The following is a 26,094-nucleotide window of genomic DNA, read 5'->3' as shown; positions in this document are numbered from 1 at the left end:
TCATATTCGTAATCAGCAGCCAAAATTGACTTAAAATATGTTTTAAAACCTTTTGCCAGAAAAATTGCGTTGACCAGTGTTATATTTGTAATACAGATTATGATGGGGAAAACATATTGGCAGAAAAACTTCATTCAAACAACAGGTCCGCTTCTGATGACACCTTCCCTTTAAAAACAAAATGACAAAATTGTGTTTCTTATTTATTAAAGAAGTCACATACACCCCAAAGTGACATCAGGAGAGACTGCAGGTCGCCCTGAAAGTCTCCCACAGCCGTCCCCAGAAAAATACCAATAATGTCGGTCTCTGAATTAAATAAAAACAATAAAAATATATAAAAGTTTTTAATTAAAAGCAGTAAAAAACCTAATAAAAACCTATATTAATTTAGTATCGCCTGAATCGTACCGACACCTTAAAGGGTCACTGTCACCCCCTCCAGCCGTTATAAACTAAACGAGCCACCTTGTGCAGCAGTAATGCTGCAGTCTAACAAGGTGGCTCTTTTAGTTTTTGATTCATTTATTACCTCAAAAAAGCGTTTTAAAAATTGGCCACAAATACCAGATATTATACCTGGAGGCGGTCCGAAGCGTCCTGTATGAATCCCCCAACTGCCGTCACTCTTCTCTTCAGGGCCGATGGTCCCCGCCCCCTGAGCGCTGTTATCTTCTGAAATCCGGCGCCTGCGCTGTGCGTGCCTGCCTGGGGCCTGCGCAGTGTTGTCAGTGCGGCCACCTGAATCCCCCGCCCCGCACTGTTATTCATTATGCACAGTGCGGGGCTGGGGTTCCTGGGAAGGCGGGGGAGCGTCGGAGCTGGGGAGCGTCGGAGCTGGGGAGCGTCTAAACAGTGCAGTGCGCATGCCCAGGAACCCCAGCCCCGCACTGCACATAATGAATAACAGTGCGGGGCGGGGGATTCAGCAACAGTGTGGCCGCACTGACAATGAACACTGCGCAGGCCCCAGGCAGGCACGCACAGCGCAGGCGCCGGATTTCAGACGATAACAGCGCTCAGGGGGCGGGGACCATCGGCCCTGAAGAGAAGAGTGACGGCAGTTGGGGGATTCATACAGGACGCTTCGGACCGCCTCCAGGTATAATATCTGGTATGTGTGGCCAATTTTTAAAACGCTTTTTTGAGGTAATAAATGAATCAAAAACTAAAAGAGCCACCTTGCTAGACTGCAGCATTACTGCTGTACAAGATGGCTCTTTTAGTTTATAACGGCTGGGGGGGGGGGTGACAGTGGCCCTTTAAAAAATGAAACCCCAAGAGACACCTGCAGAACTGGTTGTGGGAAAGTGACTGCTATATTGGAGAAAAACTGTGATTTTTATCTCACAGTATCCATGTAATTAATGCTATATAACAACTATACTCAGTATTTATTTGTGGTGTATAAGTAGGATACAGCCGTCATTTTTTTGGTGGGATTTCCTCAAAAGCGTCATATTTGCGACACAAGCCATCAATGAGCAAGCGATTAGCAGAGAGGCGTTTGATTGGTGAATTTTGCTGAGACCATGAAACCCCAAATAACCAATAGCATAAGCCGTTTTCTACTGGCCAATGAGCTTCCATAATTCTCTGGGAGCTGTCATCGGCGGCCATGTGATTCTGAGTAGCCAATGAGCGGCCGAGGCTGAGCGGCTGTACGCAGGGGTAGTTTGGACTGCGCGAAGCTCCGTAGTTAGAGGTAAAGGAAGGGAAGCAGAAGCGGCGAGTGGGGCCGCCTGGGAGCATGGAGCTGCTGCCTGTGTGCGCCTAACCGGAGCGGTACGTGTCTGCACACCTCCCGTGTACACACCCAGAGACGCACCGTGTGTACGTGTATCCGTAGTGACTGCTGCCTCGTATGTGCTGATACACAGTGACGGCACCAGGTGCTATTACACTGCTGACTGCCCGGAAACCTTTACCTTATATATGGTAATACCCAGGCCTCATAGTCCCGGAGCCCTGCCTTATATAGTGAGATACTCCGGCCCCTGTTCCTGATGACAGCGCTGTGTCTTAGTACTGGGGGTCTCTAGCTCTTCCCCACCTTATGTGACGCAGACAGCAATGACAGGCGAGGATCAGAGCGACTGACGGGGCCAAATTGTGACGGCTACACCAGTGGGTCCTAGTATCTACATAATGGCATGTTCTATGCAGTGTTCCCATTGTGCAGGGGGTCCTGTGGGGCGTTCCCTGGGTGCAGTGGCTCCTGTGGGGCGTTCCCTGCGTGCAGTGGCTCCTGTGGGGTGTTCCCTGCGTGCAGTGGCTCCTGTGGGGCGTTCCCTGCGTGCAGGGGCTCCGGTGGGGCGTTCCCTGCGTGCAGGGGCTCCGGTGGGGCGTTCCCTGCGTGCAGGGGCTCCGGTGGGGCGTTCCCTGCGTGCAGGGGCTCCTGTGGGGCGTTCCCTGCGTGCAGGGGCTCCTGTGGGGCGTTCCCTGCGTGCAGGGGCTCCTGTGGGGCGTTCCCTGCGTGCAGGGGCTCCGGTGGGGCGTTCCCTGCGTGCACGGGCTCCGGTGGGGCGCTCCCTGTGTACAGCGGCTCCGGTGGGGTGTTACCTGTGTGTGGTGGGTCAAAACTGGACCATGGAGCAATTTTGATGGGTCGATATTTTGCTGGGAAGCCTTGGGTCCTTGGACCATGTGGATGTGACCTGTACCCCCTAACACTGCTCTGGCCACGTACCTCTGTTGATGGCAGCTTGTCTCCCCGGTGGCAGTGGCCTCTCGGCAGGTTAGTGCCTCCTGCCACATTGCAACAGATCGGAGAGATGAAGGTGATGACTTCACCAGATCTCAGTCTGATCGATCATCGATGGGATGTGCTGGAAAAAGAAATCTGATCTGCTGCCAATGTCTTGGTGCCAGATCCGCCGGGACATCTCCCGAGGTCTGGTGAAGTCTATGCCTCCGAGGGTCAGAGACTCTTTTTTTTGTCCAATAAGAGGAAACCTACAGAATATTAGGCAGGTGATCAGCCTATATAGTGATACACGGTACAGCACTGTGTCCTGGGGTACAGCTGAGCCCCCAACCTTACAAATCGTCATACACCTTCCTCTGCACCCGGTGACAGTGACGACCTTCTAGTACCCCATGTGCTCGATGACTCCGACATTTACAGAATGACAGCTTCTCACCATATCACTGAAGTATTCCCACGGATTCTTAGACAAGCAGAGATATATTGGGGTTAACAAATATGTAACCCACCTTATAGATATGAACACGTGAAAAGAGCCCCCTAACAGAAACTCACCATAAGTGTATTTACTAGCGACAGGTACAATGTATAAACTGATCCTTTCTGCATAAGAATAACCAGCAGCTTAAGTGTCGCAGTTTGCTGGAAGTTGTAGTTCTGTAAAAGGCACAGTTTGGGGATCGCTATATTAGATGCCCTTGTCCATTACAGTCAGGTTCCTGCTTTGTTTTTTTTCTAGGGGCTTTATATGAGTGAGAGCTGGAGTCTGTTAATAAATCTCCCCCGACAGCGCTGACCCTTTATTCCCAGAGTATCCCGGCACCTGTCTCTGTGCGCTGTGACATTACTCAGCATTTGCTGCCTACAAGCTTCCATTGACTTCATCATCAGTCATTTATTACATTAGTTTAATCACCGAGACTGAACCGCAGCCAAGAACTGGGGACGCGGAGATCAGACTTTATTTTACACGCAGATAATGGTCTTGTATCTCTCACTGATTAACACTTTATGCTCCCACCTCTGTCCAGTTAGGAAAAACTCATGTTAGTTACTGGGGTTCTAAATTATTACTGATCCACAGGAAAGGCGATAAGTTGCTTATTGTGGGGTGACCCAGGAACGAGGGTGGCTGTCTTGAGTTCTCCTTATGAATGGAGTCTTGCACCATCCATCACTTTGGATGGAGCTGCATAGTCCCTTCATATGGCGGTCTTAGAACTCTCTTCTCCTGATCGCTGGGAACCCAACGCTGACGTAGATCAATATCTTGGTTTAACCCCTTTAGAGAGGTTACATTTTTCAATGTTAGATATTTGGGGTCTGACTCATTGCTAAAACAAGGGGGGAGACCGGCTTCTCCCAACTAACACATGAACGGATGCAACTATAAAAAAAAAAAAAGCTAATGGCTATTTATATACTTTCCATAGGAGACTGGTGCCCCCTATTTTAGTGATCGGTCAGACCCCCACAGATCTGGCATGTGGGCAGGTGACACATGTGAAATGGTGGAATACTCTGCTTTCCTTGAGCCATTAAGAGTTAAATCTCCTATGTATTGGGGGATAGAGGATGGGTCTCTGCATAATGAGCAATTTGCCTTTCTGGAACTTTGTAAAGCTGAGTGATTAATCCAGTGAGTGCCGTAATGATGCAATGAACAGACACAACTGGGCTACTCAGATTTCCTTTTTTCTGTTGTCGCTCTCCTGCCCCTGTAGGGTTAACAGATGCCATCACTCTCATCATCCTGTCATCTTCCACTAATCTCTCCTGTCGCTCTCCTGCCCCTGTAGGGTTAACAGATACCATCACTCTCATCATCCTGTCATCTTCCACTAATCTCTCCTGTCGCTCTCCTGCCCCTGTAGGGTTAACAGATACCATCACTCTCATCATCCTCTAATCTCCCTTCCGGTCTGACTCCTTTCTTATCCCCAGCCCTCACTGTGATGTGACTCTTCGGATTATCCCCTCCACTTGTCACCTGTCTCGTCATTGTACCTTGTGCCCCCCACAGCGCCCGTGCTCTCTCCTCCATGGCTACGTCATCCGAAGAAGTGTTACTGATCGTCAAGAAGGTGCGACAGAAGAAACAAGATGGGGCCCTCTACCTGATGGCCGAAAGGGTTGCCTGGGCCCCCGAAGGGAAGGACCGGTTCACTGTGAGCCACATGTATGGAGACATCAAGTGTGAGTGAGCACCGAGGGGACATTTTTTTTTTAGGCAGACACTTTTACTGATAAACCCACATCTCAGATACATTGTGGGTTGGAACACGAGGCTGCAGAAGGCTTGAAGGGCTGGTCCAGGTTGTATGTAGTATTAGACTTCATCTCCATTGAAGTGAATGAGCTGCAATAGCACAAACAACCTGTAGACAGGTGTGGTGCTGTTTTGTTTTTGTTTTTAAGAAAGCAGTCATAGCTTTCTAATCTCACTCCCATGTATGACTTGTCCCTATTTGCTGCTTCCAGGTCAGAAAATTAGCCCCGATGGCAAAGCAAAAGTCCAGCTTCAGCTCGTCCTGCACACGGGAGAGACCACAAACTTCCATTTCTCCAATGACAGCACAGCAATAAAGGAGAGAGACGCCGTAAAAGAGCTGCTGCAGCAGCTGCTCCCGAAGTTCAAACGGAAGACGAACAAGGAATTGGAGGAAAAGAACAGGTGAAGACTCTGAAATAACCTCCTGTCTGAGTAGTGATCGCGGCCTCTTAAAATGGCTCTTTCAGTCTCAGGTTCAGAATCTTTCAGGGATTAACTTTCCTCTTTCCATTGGCTTTTGACAGGTTCAAATAATAAACTCACTCTCCCCAGGTTCAGCCATGTCTCTTTGCTGCTTCTTCGGTCTTTGTTGACTTGCTTCAACAGTTTCTTCACTACTACAGCACGTGTGACTGCTGCAGTCAGTCACTGGGTACAGCATTTCTGCTAGTTATGATTGGCTGCAGTGGTTACTTGCTGTGTAATCATGATATCACCACTGCAGCTTGTCGGCAAACATCAGGTCAGCAGCGGAGAGCCAGTGCTGGACATGGGGAATACGTGGGTGTCTCCTGAGATTATTATTTTGACCTAACGGAAGTCGATCGTGAGTAAAAAGTGAATCCAGGAAACTTTCATAACTGCAAACAATGAGGTTTCCTTACACTGACAGCTCGTAGAAATCTTGAAAATAAAGAATTTAGAAAAAGTTCATAAAAATGTTTTATTCTCTCCTCGTAGGATGCTGAAGGACGATCCGGTCTTGTTCCAGCTCTACAAGGATCTCGTGGCCAGTCAGGTGATCAGCGCCGAGGAGTTTTGGGCTAATCGTCTGAGCCTCAACTCCTTGGAGAACAGCCTGTCCAATAACAAGCAAGACGTGGGGATCTCAGCCGCTTTTCTGGTGCGCTTTTAGTCTGGATTGTATTGTTTGTGTCCGGTGTACTTATTGTATTATCTGAGGGAGTCATCAGTGGAGATAGCGTCGCGCAGATATCAGGTCATTGATAATGAAGGAGAACATTACACCATTATATTAGACAATACACAATGGGCTAGTGTCTGCTGCCAGATCCAAGAGAAAATAAGCAGAAGAGGAAGTCCCAGTCTGGAATCTAAATGTCTGGCCGCTTCCACTGATTATTGGATATGCAGAAATTTGCCTAACAGCAGGCAATAAAATCAAATCCGCATTACTCACCCCGCTGCTTCAGCACCCATCAGTTCAGAGGTCCCCACCCTTCTTGCTTTGGTTACGTCACCGTACATCGTTTGTGACTTCGGGTGATACTGACTCTTGACCATTGATTTGATAGTCGAGTTATGGGTATTTTATTGCATCACCTACTTTTAGGTAAATGTCACCAATTACTGGAAAACTCTGTTGATTTCACTCTTCCCTGTAATTAGCAGATGGTGTATATATTGCTAATCGATCACAATGTATTTTGGGGCTTGAGTAATTTCAAGTACAAACATTAATGCAGAGAAACACTTGATTAATCCAACAGTCTTTTCCAGTTGTGGCAGATGAGATAATAGTAATTAACCATCACTTCCAAAAAAAATTGTGACTTCTTGCCAGTTTTTGTTGTTTTGTTTTTGTTATCCAACCATAGTTAACATTTTTTTTATTACAGAAAATGTATCTGGTGCTTTGCACAAATTAAGTTCAATTTTTTTTTTTTAATTTATTTTTAAAGGCTGATGTTCGTCCCCAAACTGATGGATGCAATGGTCTGAGATACAACCTGACTCCGGACATCATAGAGTCCATATTCCGCACATATCCTGCAGGTGAGATTGCAGTGGATATTCTGGATGACAGCGGTTACCCCAACCACATGAGAGATGGAGTTGTAGCGAGCATGTGCTACCACTGTTAAAGGGGTTTCTACTACTCTGACAACTCCCTTCTCGATCCCTGTGTTTCACATCAGTAAAGTAACACTCTGCTGGCACAGTTCCAGCAGTGTCGGCACCGGCTCTCCCGGGCATTCCTGCCACCAATCATGTTTTGTGAGCCTCGAGAGAGCCAGTGCTGACACCGGTGCTAAGTATAAGTGTTAATGTTTTACTGGGAGCAAACAAAGGTATTCAGAAGGGGATATCCGATTGTGGACAGCTCCTTTAAGTGGCGGTCACACATACTACTGTTTTATTTGCACTGGGAACTGTGGAGTCCCATTCTTGGTATTGATGGGTCCAAAGTGATCTTAAGTTTATCCTGTGTATAGATGACAAATTTTGTGTATGGGACAACTCCGTCACAGAGAACATACAATCTACAGGCAGGTATGTGGCTCCTGGTTGGATTTGAACTGGGGACCACATTGCTGCAAGGAAAAGTTGATGACCATGAAATCTGCTGCCCAGCGCATTCACCCCAGCCAGTCACAACCATTTCAGAATACATTACAGTCCAGTCCTGCATCTGATAGTCCACAAATGCTCGATGTGTGCAGCCTATATCTGATTCCGAACTGCATAATAATGTGAACCAGATTTTACACGCACCTCACATGAAGTTGTGCATTTTCTGGATACTCAGTAACCATTCCTGGCAGTCGTGAATTCATTATTCCTGGACTTATAACCTCCATTTTCCTTTCCCTTGCAGTGAAGCTGAAATATGATGAAAACGTTCCCCACAGCTTAACAGAAAAAGAGTTCTGGACCCGCTTTTTTCAATCTCATTATTTCCATAGAGATCGACTCAACACTGGATCCAAAGACTTGTTTGCAGAGTGCGCCAAACTCGACGATAAAGGTCATTAATTTTGGTTTCCGTTCTTTATTCCGTTCTTTGTAGAGCACTAGCCTACTCTGCATCTGACACTGATACCGGCATGGTCAAGTGGGTCACAGGGAGTAAAAAGGTTTTTAACACACTCTATAACATCTGCACTGGTCCTGGTGACTTGTCGTAGCACCCCATGGCCACAACCGACAGTCACCAGAAAGTCAGGGAGGACCCTGGGGACCATTGTCACGGAGCACACCATCAAATTGAAATGGAAGCAACTTTGGCAATGCCGCTGTGTCTATTGTCTATATTCAGTTTTTGTAAAGGATAATGCAAACAGTGACTTCTCCCTGCTCTTATCTGATCACTCCTGCTGGTAAAGAGAATTATTCCTATGTGGTTAGGGAAGTAAAATAAGAGCATTATAAGTCTCACTATGGTTAGATGCTTATTTTTAAATTAGACTAGAAAAGGTTTTAATAGGTTTATACATTCATTTGGAAACAGATTTTCAAAGCAAGTACACCAGCATCATCAGGTCTAAGCTAGGTTAATGTATGCAGGTTTTATTGTGAAATCTCATGACAGATGAGTTTTAAACAAGTTATTCTTAGAAGACATTACATAGCCATTGTTCCAATTTTTACATGGTTTTCTCTTAGCTGAACCTTGGCACAAGCGATCCTCGGGGTTCAGGATCCTCTGGGCTCAGGGTCCTCACAGTTAAGGACCCTCAGGGCTCAGGACACTCTTCATATCTACACTTCCACATAATGAACATGTCTATTGATCTTTTACTAGGTCTGAAATCCTTAGTTTCCCAAGGGGTAAAAAATCCTATGTTAGATTTGATGTCTCTGGAGGACAAGTGTCTGGATGAGGTAAGGCCGTAGATTGTATTCTGTCGTTCTACTGACTATTGAGCTTTATATTTCAGCAGAAATCCCATAATGATGGAGCTCTGGTTCTGGCTCGTATCTTGCATAGACGGTTATGTATGAATCTGAAGCCATTCGGGATTTTACTGCCGAAATTCTGCAGGGATCAGTCCCATGTGGACGTAATCTTAGGTTAAGTTCACACATGTATTTTTGGTCTTGCACCATTTGTATCCTGTTTGCAGCATGGAATAATGTGGTCTCGTTTATTACCTAGACCAGTGCAGATAAATAGCAGGCAGCTCCTGCACCCGTCTGCCATGTGTTCAAGTGCACAGAGCGACACGTGGAGCCCGTCACATCTGCAACTTGTGTATGTGACTTGCCTGATTTTTCACCTGGCTATCTGAGCCCACCTTTAAAGACACAGATATTATCTGCTTGGGAAATCCTCTTTACTAGGAACCAGTAATTGCTTTAGAACTTTTGCATAGGATAATATTTTACAAGTAGACTGCAGAAGCAGCCATGCGTTGTTGATGCAGCCAGTTTAGCAATGGTGACTGTGCTTGCCATCACTGTAACTTCAGCATATTAAATAATATCAGAAACCGGAGAACAAACTTTTATAATTTCCTCGTGTATCAGAGCAGGATCTGTTTACTGCACATTAAAGGGTTTTCCACGGTCATCATTTTGATGGTCTATCCATGGGATAGGTCATCAATATTCGAGCAGTGGGGTCCGACACCTTTTACCGCCAACGATCAGCTGTTTTCACCGCTGGAGTTGCAAACATTTGTTGATTCGGGTAGTCGGACTGATCCTATATCGATGACCTATTGTAACGACGGGTCCTTAGTATCAGACATGGAGACAACCCCTTAATGCTTCGTTATCCCCAGTGATCTTGTGGCTTCTAAGGTGACTGTGATTGATCTTCTTTTTCAGGGATACGGGATTTCGTCTGTGCCATCAACGTCAAGTGCAAAATCTGTGAAGGAGAATAGCAACGCTGCCATCATCAAACGATTCAACCACCACAGTGCCATGGTGCTGGCGGCGGGACTGCGAAAAGAGTGAGGCTTTCCTCCATATAGTACTCAGATCTGATGCTGCCCGTAGACATTTTTTGTTTAAGAAGTTTTTTATTGAAGGATATAATATTCATATTCACAACATATGCAATACAGAAATCAATACAATAGTATACAATTTTACATCTCATGGGTATTATACAATAGAAACATGTAACATTGCAATCAGAGTCCATGAGAACAATAGAATCAACAGCATTGCACACTCAAAAAGAAATGGCCTTCATTTTTAACTTATTTTATTTCTTTTTCCAAACACCAAAATAAAAATAAAAGAACAAACCAATAACTTTACATTGTCAGTATCACATTAACCTACTGGTAACAATTATTAAGTGCATTGTCGCTTCAGTCACACCCTAGCATGCCCTCCATGACAAATCGGAGGATCTCCTGCTAGTATCCTATTAATATACCACGAGGACTGTTCAAAACAAGCCATAAGATGGGTTTTCATCTCCTCAGATAACATATTGATAAAACTCTCCCAAGTATCAAAAAAGCGGGACACCAAACGATCTTCGCCCAGCTGTGCCTCTATCCATTCCATACGAAACACATGTTTTAATTTATTTAGGAACATTGTCAGCGTAGGAGGTTCCGCTGTTATCCACTGTTGTAAGATACATTTTTTCCCCACCATGGAAACTATAGATATCAGACGTTTGGCCCCTCTTGTGATTCTTGATCCCTCTCCCGGCCATATTCCCAATATCGCCCATTCTGGCGTACAAGGCATATAATTTAGGAGGTGATCTAGACAAAAATTTTCCACCTCACTCCAAAATCCCCTAATCACTGTACAATCCCAAAACTGGTGGTAAAGATCAGCCCCAGGAGCCTCACATTTCAGACAATTAGCCGATTGAGATAAACCCATAAGAAACGAACGATGTGGGGATACATATGTGCCATGGTACAATCTAAGCAACATCTCCCTATAAGAAGAAGCCGGTAAGGCCTTCCATATATAAGACATTGTCCTGAGGATATGTTCCAAAGTTAAATCTGGAAAACGAGTAAGCCATCTTGGGAGACCTGTTTTTCGTTTAGTATAGTCCACCTCCCCTCTCAACAAGCTATAGAATCTGGAAGTGGAGTAAAATAATAAGGACCCGTTTCGTAACATGGTGTCTAGTGGGTTATCCCAATCAAGCTCCGAAAGCCGTACTCCTACCCCTGTAGCATAATCCTCCAAAATTGCGCAATTCACAAGACACCCCACAGTCAAAGGAAGGCATCGCCTAATATATGTCCAAGAGTATGGTCACCGTAGACATTTTTTAACATACCGACATTTTGTTCTTGAAAGGTCGAGATATGAGTTATTTGCTCTATTTTGGCGTTATGTAAATTTCATTCTTTTTGGGGTTCTGGGAAAAAAACAATTCTCAATTATGCCGATACGTCTTGGGTTTAGTTCTTACTCTCAGTTATAAATAACTTTATTCTCGGTCCTTGCAAATATTTTCTCCTTCGCCACATTGGGGGACACAGGACCATGGGTGTTATGCTGCTGTCACTAGGAGGCTGAAACTAAGTTGAGACAAAAAGAGTTAGGTCCTCCCCTGCAGTATACACCCTCATGCTGGCTTCCCGAGACCCAGTTCAAGCTTAGTGTCCGTATGAGGCACACTGGATTTAAACCTTCTTTTCTGGACGAAGGGGCGACGGATTCTTTCATGTTCCGATCTCCCCGAACCAACAACAGGCGAGCACGGGAGTTTTACCTCTCCGTATCCTCTCCTGCGACGTGGGATGCCACTGCCTGAGCTGACTTTTGGGGCGACAGGCCCCTTCAAGGGCACCGATCTCCCCCCTGTTTTACAGATGAGCACTGGAGTGTCACCTCCAGTATCCTCTTCTGCAGCCAGGCCTTATTGCCGGACATCTGCCCTGCCCACCAGGTCTCACCCTCGGCTGTTCAGAGGCACCTTTCCCACTGTGGCGTCCGTGCAGCCCCTCACCTGCATCACCACTGAAAAGGTGGATGATGGAAGGAGGCGGACGGTTCCTCTCCACCCCCCTTTAAATGGGATGGTGGATGGAGGCTCCCCTAACCCTGCACCGTCCTTTTTTTTTCGACCTGGACAGGAGATCCGACGTTTTCAGGCCCCCTCGTGTTCCGGCGCTTTGGGAGGGCTCCAAGGCGGTAAGGGCTCCGTGACGTCTTTCCGGCGGTCCGCGGGTGTGCGCCAGCCGAAGCCGAAAATTTAGTCCCCGGCTTCGGCCTAGTACAGGCCGCATCCCGATAAGCCCCACCCACGCTCGCGTCATTCTTGCGGCTCCGCCCCCGGTCCTGGCGCTTCTCGCTCCCTGTGAGACTACCCCACAAACTCTCGCAGCCATCTTTCCCTCTGCACAGCAGAGCCGGCCGGTTTCTTTCACACGCCTGCAGCTCTGGAGGTTCTTTTCCACGCCACCTATCTGACTTGCGGGGCACAGGACCTGGGTAAGGAGACGACGCTTAGCGCTTCCCTGCAGCAGTTACCCCTCAGCTTCCACTAGCAGCCTCTTTTCTCACTTTGGGGTACAACATGTCAGTCAAGGGGTAAAAAGACCACCAAGGTGCATACCACCTTTTTTACTGCGTGTACCACCTGCCAGGCCTCACCCTCGGCCTCAAAGTTCCCCTCTCTGCCCTGCCTGTGATACCCAATGTGCCCAGGAGCCCTCCGCCGCTACCGACCCCAGTGTATCTAGCCCTCCTCAGTGGGCCGCGTCTGTCACAATCCATGGCTTCGTTGGCCAAAGCGATTGAATCCCTTCATGACCCCTCTGGGGAGCGGGGCACTCTTTCATGGGTTAAGAGATCCCTCTATATCAGGGGAAGCGTCGGCCAGCAGGGGCCGCTCTCACCGCAAGGAGGCACGGTCATCCAAAATACGGATCCTGTTGTGAACTATACTTTTTGGCTCCCTCTTGTGGTCACTAGTGATTTGGCACTTGGATTGTCTTTTACCAGGTTGGTGCTCACCTGCTTCGTTAGGCCTGGGGTGTTGCTATTTAAACTTCCTGGATTCTCAGTCCAGTGCCTGGCTTCGTTGTAATCAGTTCACTTCTGTTTGCTCCTGTCTTCAGGTCCTGGTTCTTTGCAAGATAAGCTAAGTCCTGCTTTCGTACTCTTGATCATTTGCATTGTTCATATTTTTTGTCCAGCTTGTACAATATTTGATTCCTGTTATTGCTGGAAGCTCTAGGGGGGCTGATATTCTCCCCCCACACCGTCAGTCGGTTTGGGGGTTCTTGGATATTCAGCGTGGATATTTTGCAGGGTTTTTTGCTGACCATATAAGTCTTCTTACTATATTCTGCTATTAGTCAGTGGGCCTCTCTTTGCTAAATCTAGTTCATTCTTACGTTTGTCTTTTCTTCTTACCTCACCGTTATTATTTGTTGGGGGCTTGTATTACTTTGGGGTCTTTTCTCTGGAGGCAAGAGAGGTCTTATTTTCCCTGATAGGGGTAGTTAGTTCTCCGGCTGGCGCGAGACGTCTAGAATCAACGTAGGCACGTTCCCCGGCTGCTGTTAGTGTTTGCGCTAGGATCAGGTATATGGTCAGCCTAGTTACCACTTCCCTATGAGCTGGTATTTATGTTTTGCAGACTTTGCTGTAATCTTGAGGTTCCCTGCCATTGGGATCATAACAGTAAGCCAGGCCAATAAATAGTTAATGCATTGCTGAAGTGGGATTAAAAGAAAAGAAGTTCTGAGTTTTTTTTTTTTTTTTTTTTTTCTTCCTCCCCTTTATCTCTGAGTGGCTTGAAGCTTTGCTGCAGACATGAATGTTCAGACCTTGATTACTAGTGTGGATCAGCTTGCTGCACGTGTGCAGGGCATTCAGGATTTTGTTGTTAGCAGTCCTATGTCAGAGCCTAAGATACCTATTCCTGAGCTGTTCTCTGGAGATCGATTTTAAATTTAGGAATTTTAGGAATAATTGTAAATTGTTTCTATCTTTGAAACCTCGTTCGTCTGGAGATTCAGCTCAGCAAGTTAAAATTATTATCTCCTTCTTGCGTGGCGACCCTCAGGATTGGGCTTTCTCGTTAGCGCCAGGAGATCCTGCATTGGCGGATGTTGATGCGTTTTTTCTGGCGCTCGGATTGCTTTATGAGGAGCCTAATCTTGAAATTCAGGCAGAAAAAGCTCTACTGGTCATCTCTCAGGGCCAGGATGAAGCTGAGGTGTACTGCCAAAAATTTCGGAAATGGTCCGTGCTTACTCGATGGAATGAATGTGCTCTGGCCGCAAATTTCAGAAATGGCCTTTCTGAAGCCATTAAGAATGTGATGGTGGGTTTTACAATTCCTACAAGTCTGAATGATTCTATGGCGCTGGCTATTCAGATTGATCGGCGTTTGCGGGAGCGCAAGTCCGCTAAACCTCTGGCGGTGTTGTCTGAACAGACACCTGTCTCAATGCAATGCGATAGAATCCTGACTAGAACCGAACGACAAAATCATAGACGTCAGAATGGGCTGTGTTTTTACTGTGGTGATTCTACACATGTTATATCAGCATGCTCTAAACGCCTAACCAAGGTTGTCAGTCCTGTCTCCATTGGTAATTTGCAGCCTAAATTTATTTTGTCTGTGACTTTAATTTGTTCATTGTCTTCCTACCCTGTTATGGCATTTGTGGATTCAGGTGCTGCCTTGAGTCTTATGGACTTGTCGTTTGCCAAGCGCTGCGGTTTTGTCCTGGAGCCTTTAAAGGTTCCGATTCCTCTCAGAGGAATTGATGCTACGCCACTGGCGGAAAATAAACCGCAGTATTGGACACAAGTGACCATGTGCATGACTCCTGAACATCGGGAGGTGATTCGTTTTCTTGTTCTGCATAAAATGAATGATTTGGTCGTTTTAGGTCTGCCATGGTTACAGACCCATAATCCTGTTTTGGATTGGAAGGCTATGTCTGTCTCAAGTTGGGGTTGTCAGGGAATTCATTGCGATTCTTCGCCCGTGTCTATTGCTACTTCTACTCCTTCAGAAGTTCCTGAGTATTTGTGTGACTATCAGGATGTATTCAGTGAGTCCAGGTCCAGTGCTCTTCCTCCTCATAGGGACTGTGACTGCGCTATAGATTTGATTCCTGGCAGTAAATTTCCTAAGGGACGATTATTTAATTTGTCTGTACCCGAGCATGCCGCAATGCGTTCTTATGTCAAGGAGTCTTTGGAGAAGGGGCATATTCGTCCATCCTCTTCCCCTCTCGGTGCGGGATTTTTTTTTTGTGGCCAAGAAAGACGGGTCTTTGAGACCTTGTATAGACTATCGGCTTCTGAATAAAATCACTGTTAAGTTTCAGTATCCGTTGCCGCTATTGTCAGACTTGTTTGCTCGGATTAAGGGCGCCAAGTGGTTCACCAACATAGATCTTCGTGGTGCGTACAACCTTGTGCGCATTAGGCAGGGAGATGAATGGAAAACTGCATTCAATACGCCCGAAGGTCATTTTGAATACTTGGTGATGCCCTTTGGGCTCTCTAATGCCCTTTCAGTGTTTCAGTCCTTTATGCATGATATCTTCCGGAAGTATCTGGATAAATTTTTGATTGTGTATCTTGATGATATTCTAGTTTTCTCGGATGATTGGGATTCTCATGTAAAGCAGGTCAGGATGGTGTTTCAGGTTTTGCGTGATAACGCTTTGTTTGTGAAGGGCTCAAAGTGTCTCTTTGGAGTGCAGAAGGTTTCCTTTTTGGGTTTTATTTTCTCCCCTTCTGCCGTGGAGATGGACCCAGTCAAGGTCCGAGCTATTCATGATTGGACTCAGCCCACGTCTGTTAAGAGTCTTCAGAAGTTCTTGGGGTTCGCTAATTTCTACCGTCGCTTTATCGCTAATTTTTCTAGCGTTGTTAAACCTTTGACGGATATGACCAAGAAAGGTTCTGATGTGGCTAATTGGGCTCCTGCAGCCGTGGAGGCCTTCCAGGAGCTGAAGCGCCGGTTTACTTCGGCGCCTGTTTTGTGCCAGCCTGATGTCTCACTTCCCTTTCAGGTTGAAGTGGATGCTTCTGAGATCGGTGCTGGGGCTGTTTTATCGCAGAGAGGCTCTGGTTGTTCTGTGATGAGACCATGTGCCTTTTTCTCTAGGAAGTTTTCGCCTGCTGAGTGGAACTATGATGTTGGTAATCGGGAGTTGTTGGCCATGAAGTGGGCATTTGAGGAGTGGCGTCATTGGCTCGAGGGTGCTAAGCATCGTGTGGTGGTCTTGACTGATCACAAAAATCTGATGTATCTCGAGTCTGCTAAGCGCCTGAATCCTAGACAGGCTCGTTGGTCATTGTTTTTCTCTCGTTTTGACTTTGTGGTCTCATACCTGCCTGGTTCGAAGAATGTTAAGGCTGATGCTCTCTCTAGGAGCTTTGTGCCTGACTCTCCTGGAGTCTCGGAGCCAGTTGGTATTCTTAAAGAGGGAGTGATCTTGTCGGCCATATCTCCGGATTTGCGACGTGTGTTGCAGAGATTTCAGGCTGGTAGACCTGACTCGTGTCCACCCGACAGACTGTTTGTTCCTGATAAATGGACCAGCAGAGTCATTTCCGAGGTTCATTCCTCGGTGTTGGCAGGGCATCTGGGAATTTTTGGTACCCGAGATTTGGTGGCTAGGTCCTTTTGGTGGCCTTTCTTGTCACGGGATGTGCGGTCATTTGTGCAGTCCTGTGGGACTTGTGCTCGGGCTAAGCCTTGTTGTTCTCGTGCTAGCGGGTTGCTTTTGCCCTTGCCCGTCCCGAAGAGGCCTTGGACGCACATTTCCATGGATTTCATTTCTGATCTTCCGGTGTCTCGGGGAATGTCTGTCATCTGGGTGGTGTGTGATCGTTTTTCCAAGATGGTCCATTTGGTACCCTTGCCTAAGTTGCCTTCCTCTTCCGATCTGGTTCCTTTGTTTTTTCAGAATGTGGTTCGTTTACACGGCATTCCGGAGAATATCGTGTCCGACAGAGGATCCCAGTTTGTGTCCAGATTCTGGCGATCTTTTTGTGCTAAGATGGGCATTGATTTGTCGTTTTCATCTGCCTTCCATCCTCAGACTAATGGTCAAACGGAGCGAACTAATCAGACACTGGAGGCTTATTTGAGATGTTTTGTTTCTGCAGATCAGGATGATTGGGTGACCTTCTTGCCATTGGCTGAGTTTGCCCTCAATAATCGGGCTAGTTCCGCTACTTTGGTTTCGCCATTTTTCTGCAACTCTGGTTTTCATCCTCGTTTTTCCTCGGGGCATGTTGAGTCTTCTGACTGTCCTGGGGTGGATTCCGTGGTGGATAGGTTGCAGCGGATTTGGAATCATGTGGTGGACAACTTGAAGTTGTCACAGGAGAAGGCTCAGCGTTTTGCCAACCGCCGCCGCGGTGTGGGCCCCCGACTTCGTGTTGGGGATTTGGTTTGGTTGTCTTCTCGGTATGTCCCTCTGAAGGTTTCCTCTCCTAAGTTTAAGCCCCGCTTTATTGGTCCTTATAAAATTTTGGAAGTTCTTAACCCGGTTTCTTTTCGTTTGGATCTTCCGGTGTCGATTACCATTCACAACGTGTTCCATAGGTCTTTGTTACGGCGGTACGTTGTGCCTGTGGTTCCTGCTGTTGAGCCTCCTGCTCCGGTGTTGGTTGAGGGCGAGTTGGAGTACGTGGTGGAGAAGATCTTGGATTCTCGTCTCTCTAGACGGAGGCTCCAGTATTTGGTCAAATGGAAGGGCTATGGTCAGGAGGATAATTCCTGGGTGGCCGCCTCTGATGTTCATGCGGCCGATTTGGTTCGTGCCTTCCACGCTGCTCATCCTGGTCGCCCTGGTGGTCTTGGTGAGGGTTCGGTGATCCCTCCTTAAAGGGGGGGTACTGTTGTGAACTATACTTTTTGGCTCCCTCTTGTGGTCACTAGTGATTTGGCACTTGGATTGTCTTTTACCAGGTTGGTGCTCACCTGCTTCGTTAGGCCTGGGGTGTTGCTATTTAAACTTCCTGGATTCTCAGTCCAGTGCCTGGCTTCGTTGTAATCAGTTCACTTCTGTTTGCTCCTGTCTTCAGGTCCTGGTTCTTTGCAAGATAAGCTAAGTCCTGCTTTCGTACTCTTGATCATTTGCATTGTTCATATTTTTTGTCCAGCTTGTACAATATTTGATTCCTGTTATTGCTGGAAGCTCTAGGGGGGCTGATATTCTCCCCCCACACCGTCAGTCGGTTTGGGGGTTCTTGGATATTCAGCGTGGATATTTTGCAGGGTTTTTTGCTGACCATATAAGTCTTCTTACTATATTCTGCTATTAGTCAGTGGGCCTCTCTTTGCTAAATCTAGTTCATTCTTACGTTTGTCTTTTCTTCTTACCTCACCGTTATTATTTGTTGGGGGCTTGTATTACTTTGGGGTCTTTTCTCTGGAGGCAAGAGAGGTCTTATTTTCCCTGATAGGGGTAGTTAGTTCTCCGGCTGGCACGAGACGTCTAGAATCAACGTAGGCACGTTCCCCGGCTGCTGTTAGTGTTTGCGCTAGGATCAGGTATATGGTCAGCCTAGTTACCACTTCCCTATGAGCTGGTATTTATGTTTTGCAGACTTTGCTGTAATCTTGAGGTTCCCTGCCATTGGGATCATAACAGGATCCGCACTTCCTCTCCTGAGCATTCACCATGCCATTCAGCCTCTGGTAGCTCCACTTCTCTCTCACCCTCTCCAGGGACTCGTAGCGATCACGACTCTGAGTATGAGTCTGATGCATCCTTAGATCCGGATGCTCCGGAGTTTAGATCTACTGTTGACTCCCTCATCGAGGCAGTCAATCATGCGCTAAAAGTGTACGATGACCCTAATTCTGCACCGGACCATTGTCTCCTTTACGAGAACCAAGCGTTCCCATAAGGTGTTCGCCTCTCACCCAGATTTCCTGGATATAGTCCGGCGACACAGGGACCGACCGGATAAACGTTTTACAGGCAAAAAGGCCCTGGAATCGAAGTATCCCTTTTCCGCAGATCTTGTTAAAGATTGGACGGAATCTCCACTAGTAGATCCTCCAGTATCGCGCTTGGCTACCAAGACTTTCTTATCCGTACCTGATGGTGCTTCGATTAAAAATCCCACAGAACGCCAGCTAGATTCCCTAGCTCGCTCAGTGTACGAGGCCTCAGGTTCCTCTCTATCTCCTTCCTTCGCGGCGGCTTGGGTCGCCAAAGCGATGGTTTTCTGGGCAGATGCCCTGGCAAAATCCATTCAGGAACAGGATCTCCCGTCTGAGGCAGCGGACCTTGCCAAACAAATTGCCATGGCTGGAGATTATGTGATGTACGCGTCTTTAGACGCAGCGGACTGTGCGGCAACTGCGGCTTCAAACGCCATCACCATAAGGAGAGCTATCTGGCTTAGAGAGTGGCGCGCAGGTTCCTCCTCAAAGAAGTCTCTGATTTCCCTTCCTTTTCAGAGCGGACGCCTCTTTGGAGAAAAATTAGACCAGCTTATTTCCGACGCTACAGGTGGGAAGAGCAAGTTCCTCCCACAACACAGGCCAAAAACTGCTTTTCAGCGGCAACAATATTTTCGCTTTCGGCCCTTTCGCAGTAGCCCATTCTGGTCCAACTCAGCAGCCTCTTCCAGGTCAGAACGATCTCCACGCACAGACAGAGACTCCCGGCCTTCATACCGGCCGAATCAGTCCTGGCGAGGAAAACCTAGACAACCCAGAACCAGAGGGTCCAGGCCTGCCAGATTCCCTTCACAATGACTCGGGGACTCTCCCAGTCGACACCTCCAAAGTAGGCGGACGTCTTCTTCTCTTTCAACAAGTCTGGCTTTCCGTCGTCCACGACGAATGGGTCAGAGATTTGGTGTCTTCTGGTTACAAAATAGAATTCTCCGCCTCTCCTCCAGCAAGGTTTTTCCCCCCTCGTCTCCCAAGTTCGGGGGCTCAATCTCACGCACTTCATCGCGCCATCAAATCCCTCCGCCAAAACGGGGTCATTGTTCCGGTCCCAGAACACCAGAGATTCAGAGGTTTTTACTCAAACCTCTTCGTCGTTCCGAAAAAGGACGGAACGGTGCGCCCTATTGTGGACCTAAAGCTCCTAAACAAGTACGTAAAGGTTCGGCACTTCAGGATGGAGTCACTCCGGTCAGTCATCTCCTCAATGGAGACAGGCGAATTCCTAGCATCAGTAGACATCAAAGATGCTTATCTCCATATCCCAATCTTCCCGCCACATCAAAAGTTCCTCCGCTTCACCATCCAAGAGGACCACTTTCAATTCACGGCCTTACCCTTCGGCCTTGCCACTACGCCCAAGGTATTCACAAAGGTCATGGCGGCGGTCATGGCCATTCTTCACTCCCGAGGAGTGGTCGTTTTGCCATACTTAAACGACCTCCTGATAAAGGGTCCGTCTTATCAGGCCTGCGAAGCAAGCGTCCGCATTACCTTGGATTCTCTTTTGCGCCTGGGATGGTTAATCAACTTGGACAAGTCCTCCCCCATTCCTACACAACGGACCTCCTTCCTAGGCATGATCCTGGACACGTCAAAGGGGCTGGTCTTGCTACCTCGGTCCAAGACCCAAGAGCTTCAGCAGGGAGTTCGGACGCTCTGTCATCCGCACCCGTGGTCCATTCGGTTTGCCATGAGGATCCTGGGGAAAATGGTGGCCGCAATAGAAGCGGTTCCCTTCGCTCAGCTCCATCTCTGCCCTTTACAACAGGCTCTGCTGGACAATTGGGACAGGAGTCCCTTGTCCCTCATCGGCCATGTCCTCTGTCCCCACGGATCAAGCAAGCCCTCACATGGTGGACTCTAAGATCATCTCGCCTCCAGGGGAGGTCTTTTCTCCCGATCCGCTGGCTGGTGGTGACTACCGACGCCAGTCTCCTCGGTTGGGGAGCGGTGTTTTGCCACCACACTGCCCAGGGGATTTGAACAATTCGGGAGTCGAGACTTCCCATAAACATTTTGGAGATTCGAGCGATCAGACTTGCTCTGAGATGCTTTCACTTCCTGCTCGCGGGTCACCCAGTTCGAATCCAATCAGACAACGTCACAGCGGTGGCGTACATAAACCATCAGGGGGTACCCGCAGCAGGGCGGCGTTGCAGGAGGTCTCCCACATTCTCCGTTGGGCCGAGGCCAACCACTCCACCATTTCTGTAGTGCACATTCCAAGCGTCGAAAACTGGGCGGCGGATTTTCTCAGCCGTCAGGGTCTCGCCTCGGGGGAGTGGGAACTCCATCCGGAGGTTTTCCAGCAGATTTGCCTTCTCTGGGGGACTCCGGACGTGGATCTGATGGCGTCCAGAATGAACGCCAAAGTTCCCAACTTCATAGCATGTTCTCGGGATCCCCAGGCCATCGGGGTGGATGCACTGATATCCCCGTGGCATCAAGTTCCAACTCCCGTACGTGTTTCCTCCGCTTCCCTTACTACCGAAGGTGATCCGAAAAATCAAGGCGGAGGGGGTTCCGGTGATTCTTGTCCCCCCGGATTGGCCACGTCGCGCATGGTACGCTGTGCTCGTTCAGCTCGTATCAGACGTCCCCTGGCGGTTACCAGACCGTCCAGACCTGCTTCGCCAAGGGCCGATCTATCACCAAAGCTCAGGGGCCCTACGTTTAACAGCATGGCTGTTGAAACCTGGATTCTAACTCAAGCTGGTTTCTCCCAGCAGGTCATCCCCACTATGATAAGCGCTCGTAAAACGTCTTCCGCTTGCATCTATCACCGCCCTTGGAAAACCTTCTTCTCATGGTGCAGGCTCCGAGGTCGACCCCCGCTTGTTTTCTCAATCCCTACCATTTTGGATTTTCTACTGTCCGGCATGGATTCCGGCCTGGCGCTCCGTTCCCTCAAAGGTCAGATCTCAGCGTTATCTGTGTTCTTCCAACGTAAGATCGCTGCCAACTTGCAAGTCAGGACCTTCATTCAAGGGGTCTCCCACGTGGTACCCCCCTACAGAATGCCTTTAGAGACCTGGGATCTCAATTTGGTTTTGGGCGTGCTTCAGGAACCCCCGTTCGAACCTCTGCAGGATGTCCCGCTATCTGTCCTCTCCTGGAAGGTCGCCTTCCTTGTGGCGGTGACATCTATCAGACGGGTCTCGGAGTTGGCCGCACTATCCTGCCGGGCGCCTTCTCTTTCCTTTCACCAGGACAGAGTAGTCCTACGCCCATCTCCGGATTTTCTCCCTAAGGTGGTTTCATCTTTTCACCTTAACGAAGATATCATTCTTCCCTCCTTCTACCCACAGCCAAAACACAGGGTCGAAAAAGCCCTGCACACCCTGGACATGGTACGGGCCCTCAGGAGGTACGTTTCTAGGACTGCTCCCTTCCGCAGATCGGACTCCCTCTTTGTCCTCCCGGAGAGTCACAGAAAGGGTTCAGCCGCGTCTAAGGCCACAATAGCCAGATGGATCCGTTCTACAATTCAAGAGTCCTATCGGGTCAGTGGCAGGCCTATCCCGGCTGGGATTAGAGCACACTCCACTCAGTCGATGGGTGCTGTTATGGACCTGGTGGTTAGGTGCACCTGGAATGACCTGATGGTTAAACTAGAAGACAGGACAAGCTCTGGGAAGTGGGAACTCTGCTGACCGCAAATCCTAATCCTATAACACACACACTAGAAATAGCTGTGGAGCGTACCTAACTCTCCCTAGACGCCTCTTCACAGCCTAAGAGCTAACTACCCCTAAAGATAGGAAAATAAGCCTTACCTTGCCTCAGAGAAATTCCCCAAAGGTAAAGGCAGCCTCCCACATATATTAACTGTGAGTTAAGAGGAAAGTCACAAACACAGGGATGAAATAGGTTTCAGCAAAGGAGGCCAGACTTACTAAATAGACCGAGGATAGGAAAGGGATCTATGCGGTCAGCACAACAAACTACAAAAAGCCACGCAGTGTGTGCAAAAAGACCCCCGCACCGACTCACGGTGCGGAGGTGCCACTCTGCAACCCAGAGCTTCCAGCTAGCAAGGCAATATCATGTTAGCAAGCTGGACTAGAACTTAGCAAGTACTAAGAAATATATTCAGTACACAATGAACAACAAATGAACTAGCAGGGACTTAGCTTCTGCTGGAGTAGACAGGTCATCAGAAAGATCCGAGAGAGATCTGAACCAGTACTGATACATTGACAGCTGGCATGGAGTAACGATCTGAGTGGAGTTAAATAGAGAAGCCAGCCTAGCCGCAAACGAGGGCAGCTGAGGAAGCAACCTCAGAACCAGCAGTTCCACTCACAGCCACCAGAGGGAGTCCACGGACAGAACCCGCCAAAGTACCATTCATGACCACAGGAGGGAGTTCGAGAACGGAATTCACAACAGGGTGCTTCCTGGGCCATCCGGCACCAGGCAACGGCGGAGCAGGTTTGCAAGGCTGCAACGTGGTCGAGCCTGCATACTTTCACAAGACACTACAATGTCCACATTCAATCGTCTACGGATGCGGCCCTTGGCAGATGTATTCTGCAAGCGGCTTTCGCGCATTTATAGTCAGATGGTACACAAAGTTATTTGGTTGTATTGTTTCCCACCCAGGGACTGCTTTGGGACGTCCCATGGTCCTGTGTCCCCCAATGTGGCGAAGGAGAAATAGGGATTTTTGTCTACTCACCGTAAAATCCTTTTCTCCGAGCCACTCATTGGGGGACACAGCACCCACCCTGTTAGCCTTACGGCTCGTTACCTTTTTGTTTCTTGACTTTCTCTGACATGTTATACTCTGTTATGTAATATATTGTTATTAATCTCCTACTGCTTTTGCACTGAACTGGGTCTCGGGAAGCCTGCATGAGGGTGTTTACTGCAGGGGAGGAGCTAACTCTTTTTGTCTCAACTTAGTGTCATCCTCCTAGTGACAGCAGCATAACACCCATGGTCCTGTGTCCTCCAATGAGTGGCTCGGAGAAAAGGATTTTACGGTGAGTACACAAAAATCCCCTTTTTTTTTTTTTATTTTTTTTTTTGTAGTTTTGGTCATTTAAAACACTTCACAGAACATGTATCTGTGTCTTTATATTTCTAGAGCCATAACATGACTATTTTTATGTTTCCATCAGCTGAGCTGTATGAGGGCTCCTTATCTGTGAGATGAGTTGTAGTTTTGATTGGTGCCACTTTGGGGTTCAAATAACTTTTGAAACCCTTCATTCAGCTTCTTGATTACGCAGAGAGCAAACTTCAGTCTCCACGAAGAAATAAGGATCTTAAGCTGTTCTTATATCTTTGTAGGAGCTTCAACTTGGTCTTTCCATAACAATACTCTAATTCTGCTACGCATACTTAAGTTTATTTATTCATTTTTTACAAAGTGTTGTTCCCAAAATTGTAAGTTAACCTTTTCATGTGATAGAGGATAATTTACTGACCATTGGTGGTCCAACTGATGAAATCCAAAGTGATCCAGAGTACATGGCTCAGGATCCCAGGAACCAGGATCGGTAGAGCCCTGACTTGAATGGAGTAGTGATGAGCGAGTGGGCTCGTTACTCGGATTTTCCAAGCATGCTCGGGTGGTCTCGGGTTGCCTGTTTGTTAGGAAATCCCCACATGTATTCAGGCTGTCAAGCAGCTGCAAATCATGCAGCTGCGGGCCACTCGAACCTAATCTCTGAGCACGCCATAAATACTTGGAGACCACCCGAGCATGCTTGGGGAAACCCGAGTAATGAGCACACTCGCTCATCACTAGAATGGAGCGAATATCTTACATTTTCTTTATTCATTGTCTATAGGACTGCCGGAGAAAGCTGGTGAACAGCGCATCGCTCTTTCCATCAGTCCCATAGACAATAGAGGTTCTGCTTGCACACAACCTCCCCATTCAAGACTGGGCTCTGCTAAGATCTAAAGCCCTATTCTCGGGATCATATCCGCAATTGAACCTCTATTGATCAGTAAGTTATCCTCTGTCATATGTTAAAGGGGATGACGTACGATTTTGGCAATGACCCTTTGACTTTGCCAGCTGCCACCATTTGAGGGAGCTCACTGTAAACGGTTTATACACTGAACTCAATCAGATTGCAGTATACAGTATGTTCCTTGGCTCCCCCTAGTGGTGACTGCTGGTGGTCAAAATGGTATTGTTTAACACCTTCATGACCTTTGATGTATATTTACGTCAAAGCGCGGATGAAAATGTGCATTTAACAGAACCCGCTGCTGTTTAATCAGTTAAATCCCACTATCAATCACTGAAAGCGGGATTTAACACGCACTGGCCAGAAGCTCGTTATTCATACTGCCCATCGGCATCCCTGTCACATGATATTGAGGCACCGATGGGTTGTCAGGACAGCTGATGACTTTTTTGGCACAAAAAATAAGTTCATACTATGCCCCAGAGCCCAAAAAATGAAAACTCTACAGGTCTCGGAAATTGGCGACATACGGTAAGGGAATTTTTTTCCACCACTTAAAAAAAAAAAAAAAAAAAGACACCTATACATGTTTGGTACTCGTACTGACGTGGCGAGTCATATATTGCCAGGTCGGTTTTACCATATAATGAACACATGATGTGTGTGTATATATATATATATATATATATATATATATATATATATATATATATATATATATATATATATATATATATATATATATATATTCCGTTGTGGAATTGCACTTTTTTTGCTATTTCATTTGGAGTTTTTTTCCCACTTTCCAGTACATCACAACATGAAAAAATGAATGATGTCATTCACAATTACAACTCGTCCTGCAAAAAACAAGCCCTCAAATGGCAAAGGGGACGGAAAAATAAAAAAAAAAAATGTTATGGCTCTTGGAATAAGGGGAGGAAAATACAAAGGGCAAAAATAGGAAAATCACCAGGTCATAAAGGGGATTAAAGGGAACATGTCAGCAGGATTTAAACCCCTCGTCCATAGTGAAGGAGTAAGCATCGGCTTCATGATGTTAGACCAACACACATTGGTAGATGACTGTCACTGCAGGCTTACTACGGTACATAGTAATCGACTAAGACTTTTTCTTTTATTGCAGAGAAGCACAAAATGACCAAAACAGTGAGACGAGCAGCACAGATGGCAATTCCCGGGACTCTGACTTCTTCCAGCCCCCTGTAAAGAAGGTAAGAAATAAGGGGTAGACGTCAGCTAAATGGTGCCAGCGAGGTCAGGCTCTTGCATGAGTTCTTTAGTGTCGGCCCCGTTTCATTTCCTA

At 47.4% G+C, this 26,094-nt stretch overlaps 1 protein-coding gene across 2 annotated transcripts in view; it reads left to right on the top strand.

Moving 5' to 3' along the window:
* The first annotated feature begins 1,596 nt into the window (after positions 1 to 1,596).
* Positions 1,597 to 26,094, top strand: part of GTF2H1 (general transcription factor IIH subunit 1) — a 36,157-nt gene continuing 11,659 nt past the window's right edge. The window contains exons 1-9 of one of the 2 annotated variants that reach the window (XM_077287144.1): positions 1,597 to 1,705; positions 4,731 to 4,903; positions 5,189 to 5,381; positions 5,940 to 6,102; positions 6,902 to 6,995; positions 7,819 to 7,968; positions 8,746 to 8,825; positions 9,774 to 9,901; positions 25,915 to 26,002. In XM_077287144.1, coding sequence (XP_077143259.1) covers positions 4,750 to 4,903; positions 5,189 to 5,381; positions 5,940 to 6,102; positions 6,902 to 6,995; positions 7,819 to 7,968; positions 8,746 to 8,825; positions 9,774 to 9,901; positions 25,915 to 26,002 — 1,050 coding nt within the window. In that variant the 5' untranslated portion in view covers positions 1,597 to 1,705; positions 4,731 to 4,749. Of the gene's footprint in view, positions 1,786 to 4,730; positions 4,904 to 5,188; positions 5,382 to 5,939; positions 6,103 to 6,901; positions 6,996 to 7,818; positions 7,969 to 8,745; positions 8,826 to 9,773; positions 9,902 to 25,914; positions 26,003 to 26,094 lie in introns of both variants that reach the window. The other variant, XM_077287143.1, reaches the window with a different exon arrangement.

Source organism: Ranitomeya variabilis, chromosome 2 (assembly GCF_051348905.1).
Source record: "Ranitomeya variabilis isolate aRanVar5 chromosome 2, aRanVar5.hap1, whole genome shotgun sequence".
In the NCBI taxonomy this organism is placed as follows: Eukaryota; Metazoa; Chordata; class Amphibia; order Anura; family Dendrobatidae; genus Ranitomeya; species Ranitomeya variabilis.
Note: the sequence above shows the minus strand (reverse complement) of the source record. Positions and strands in the feature narration are given on the sequence as shown.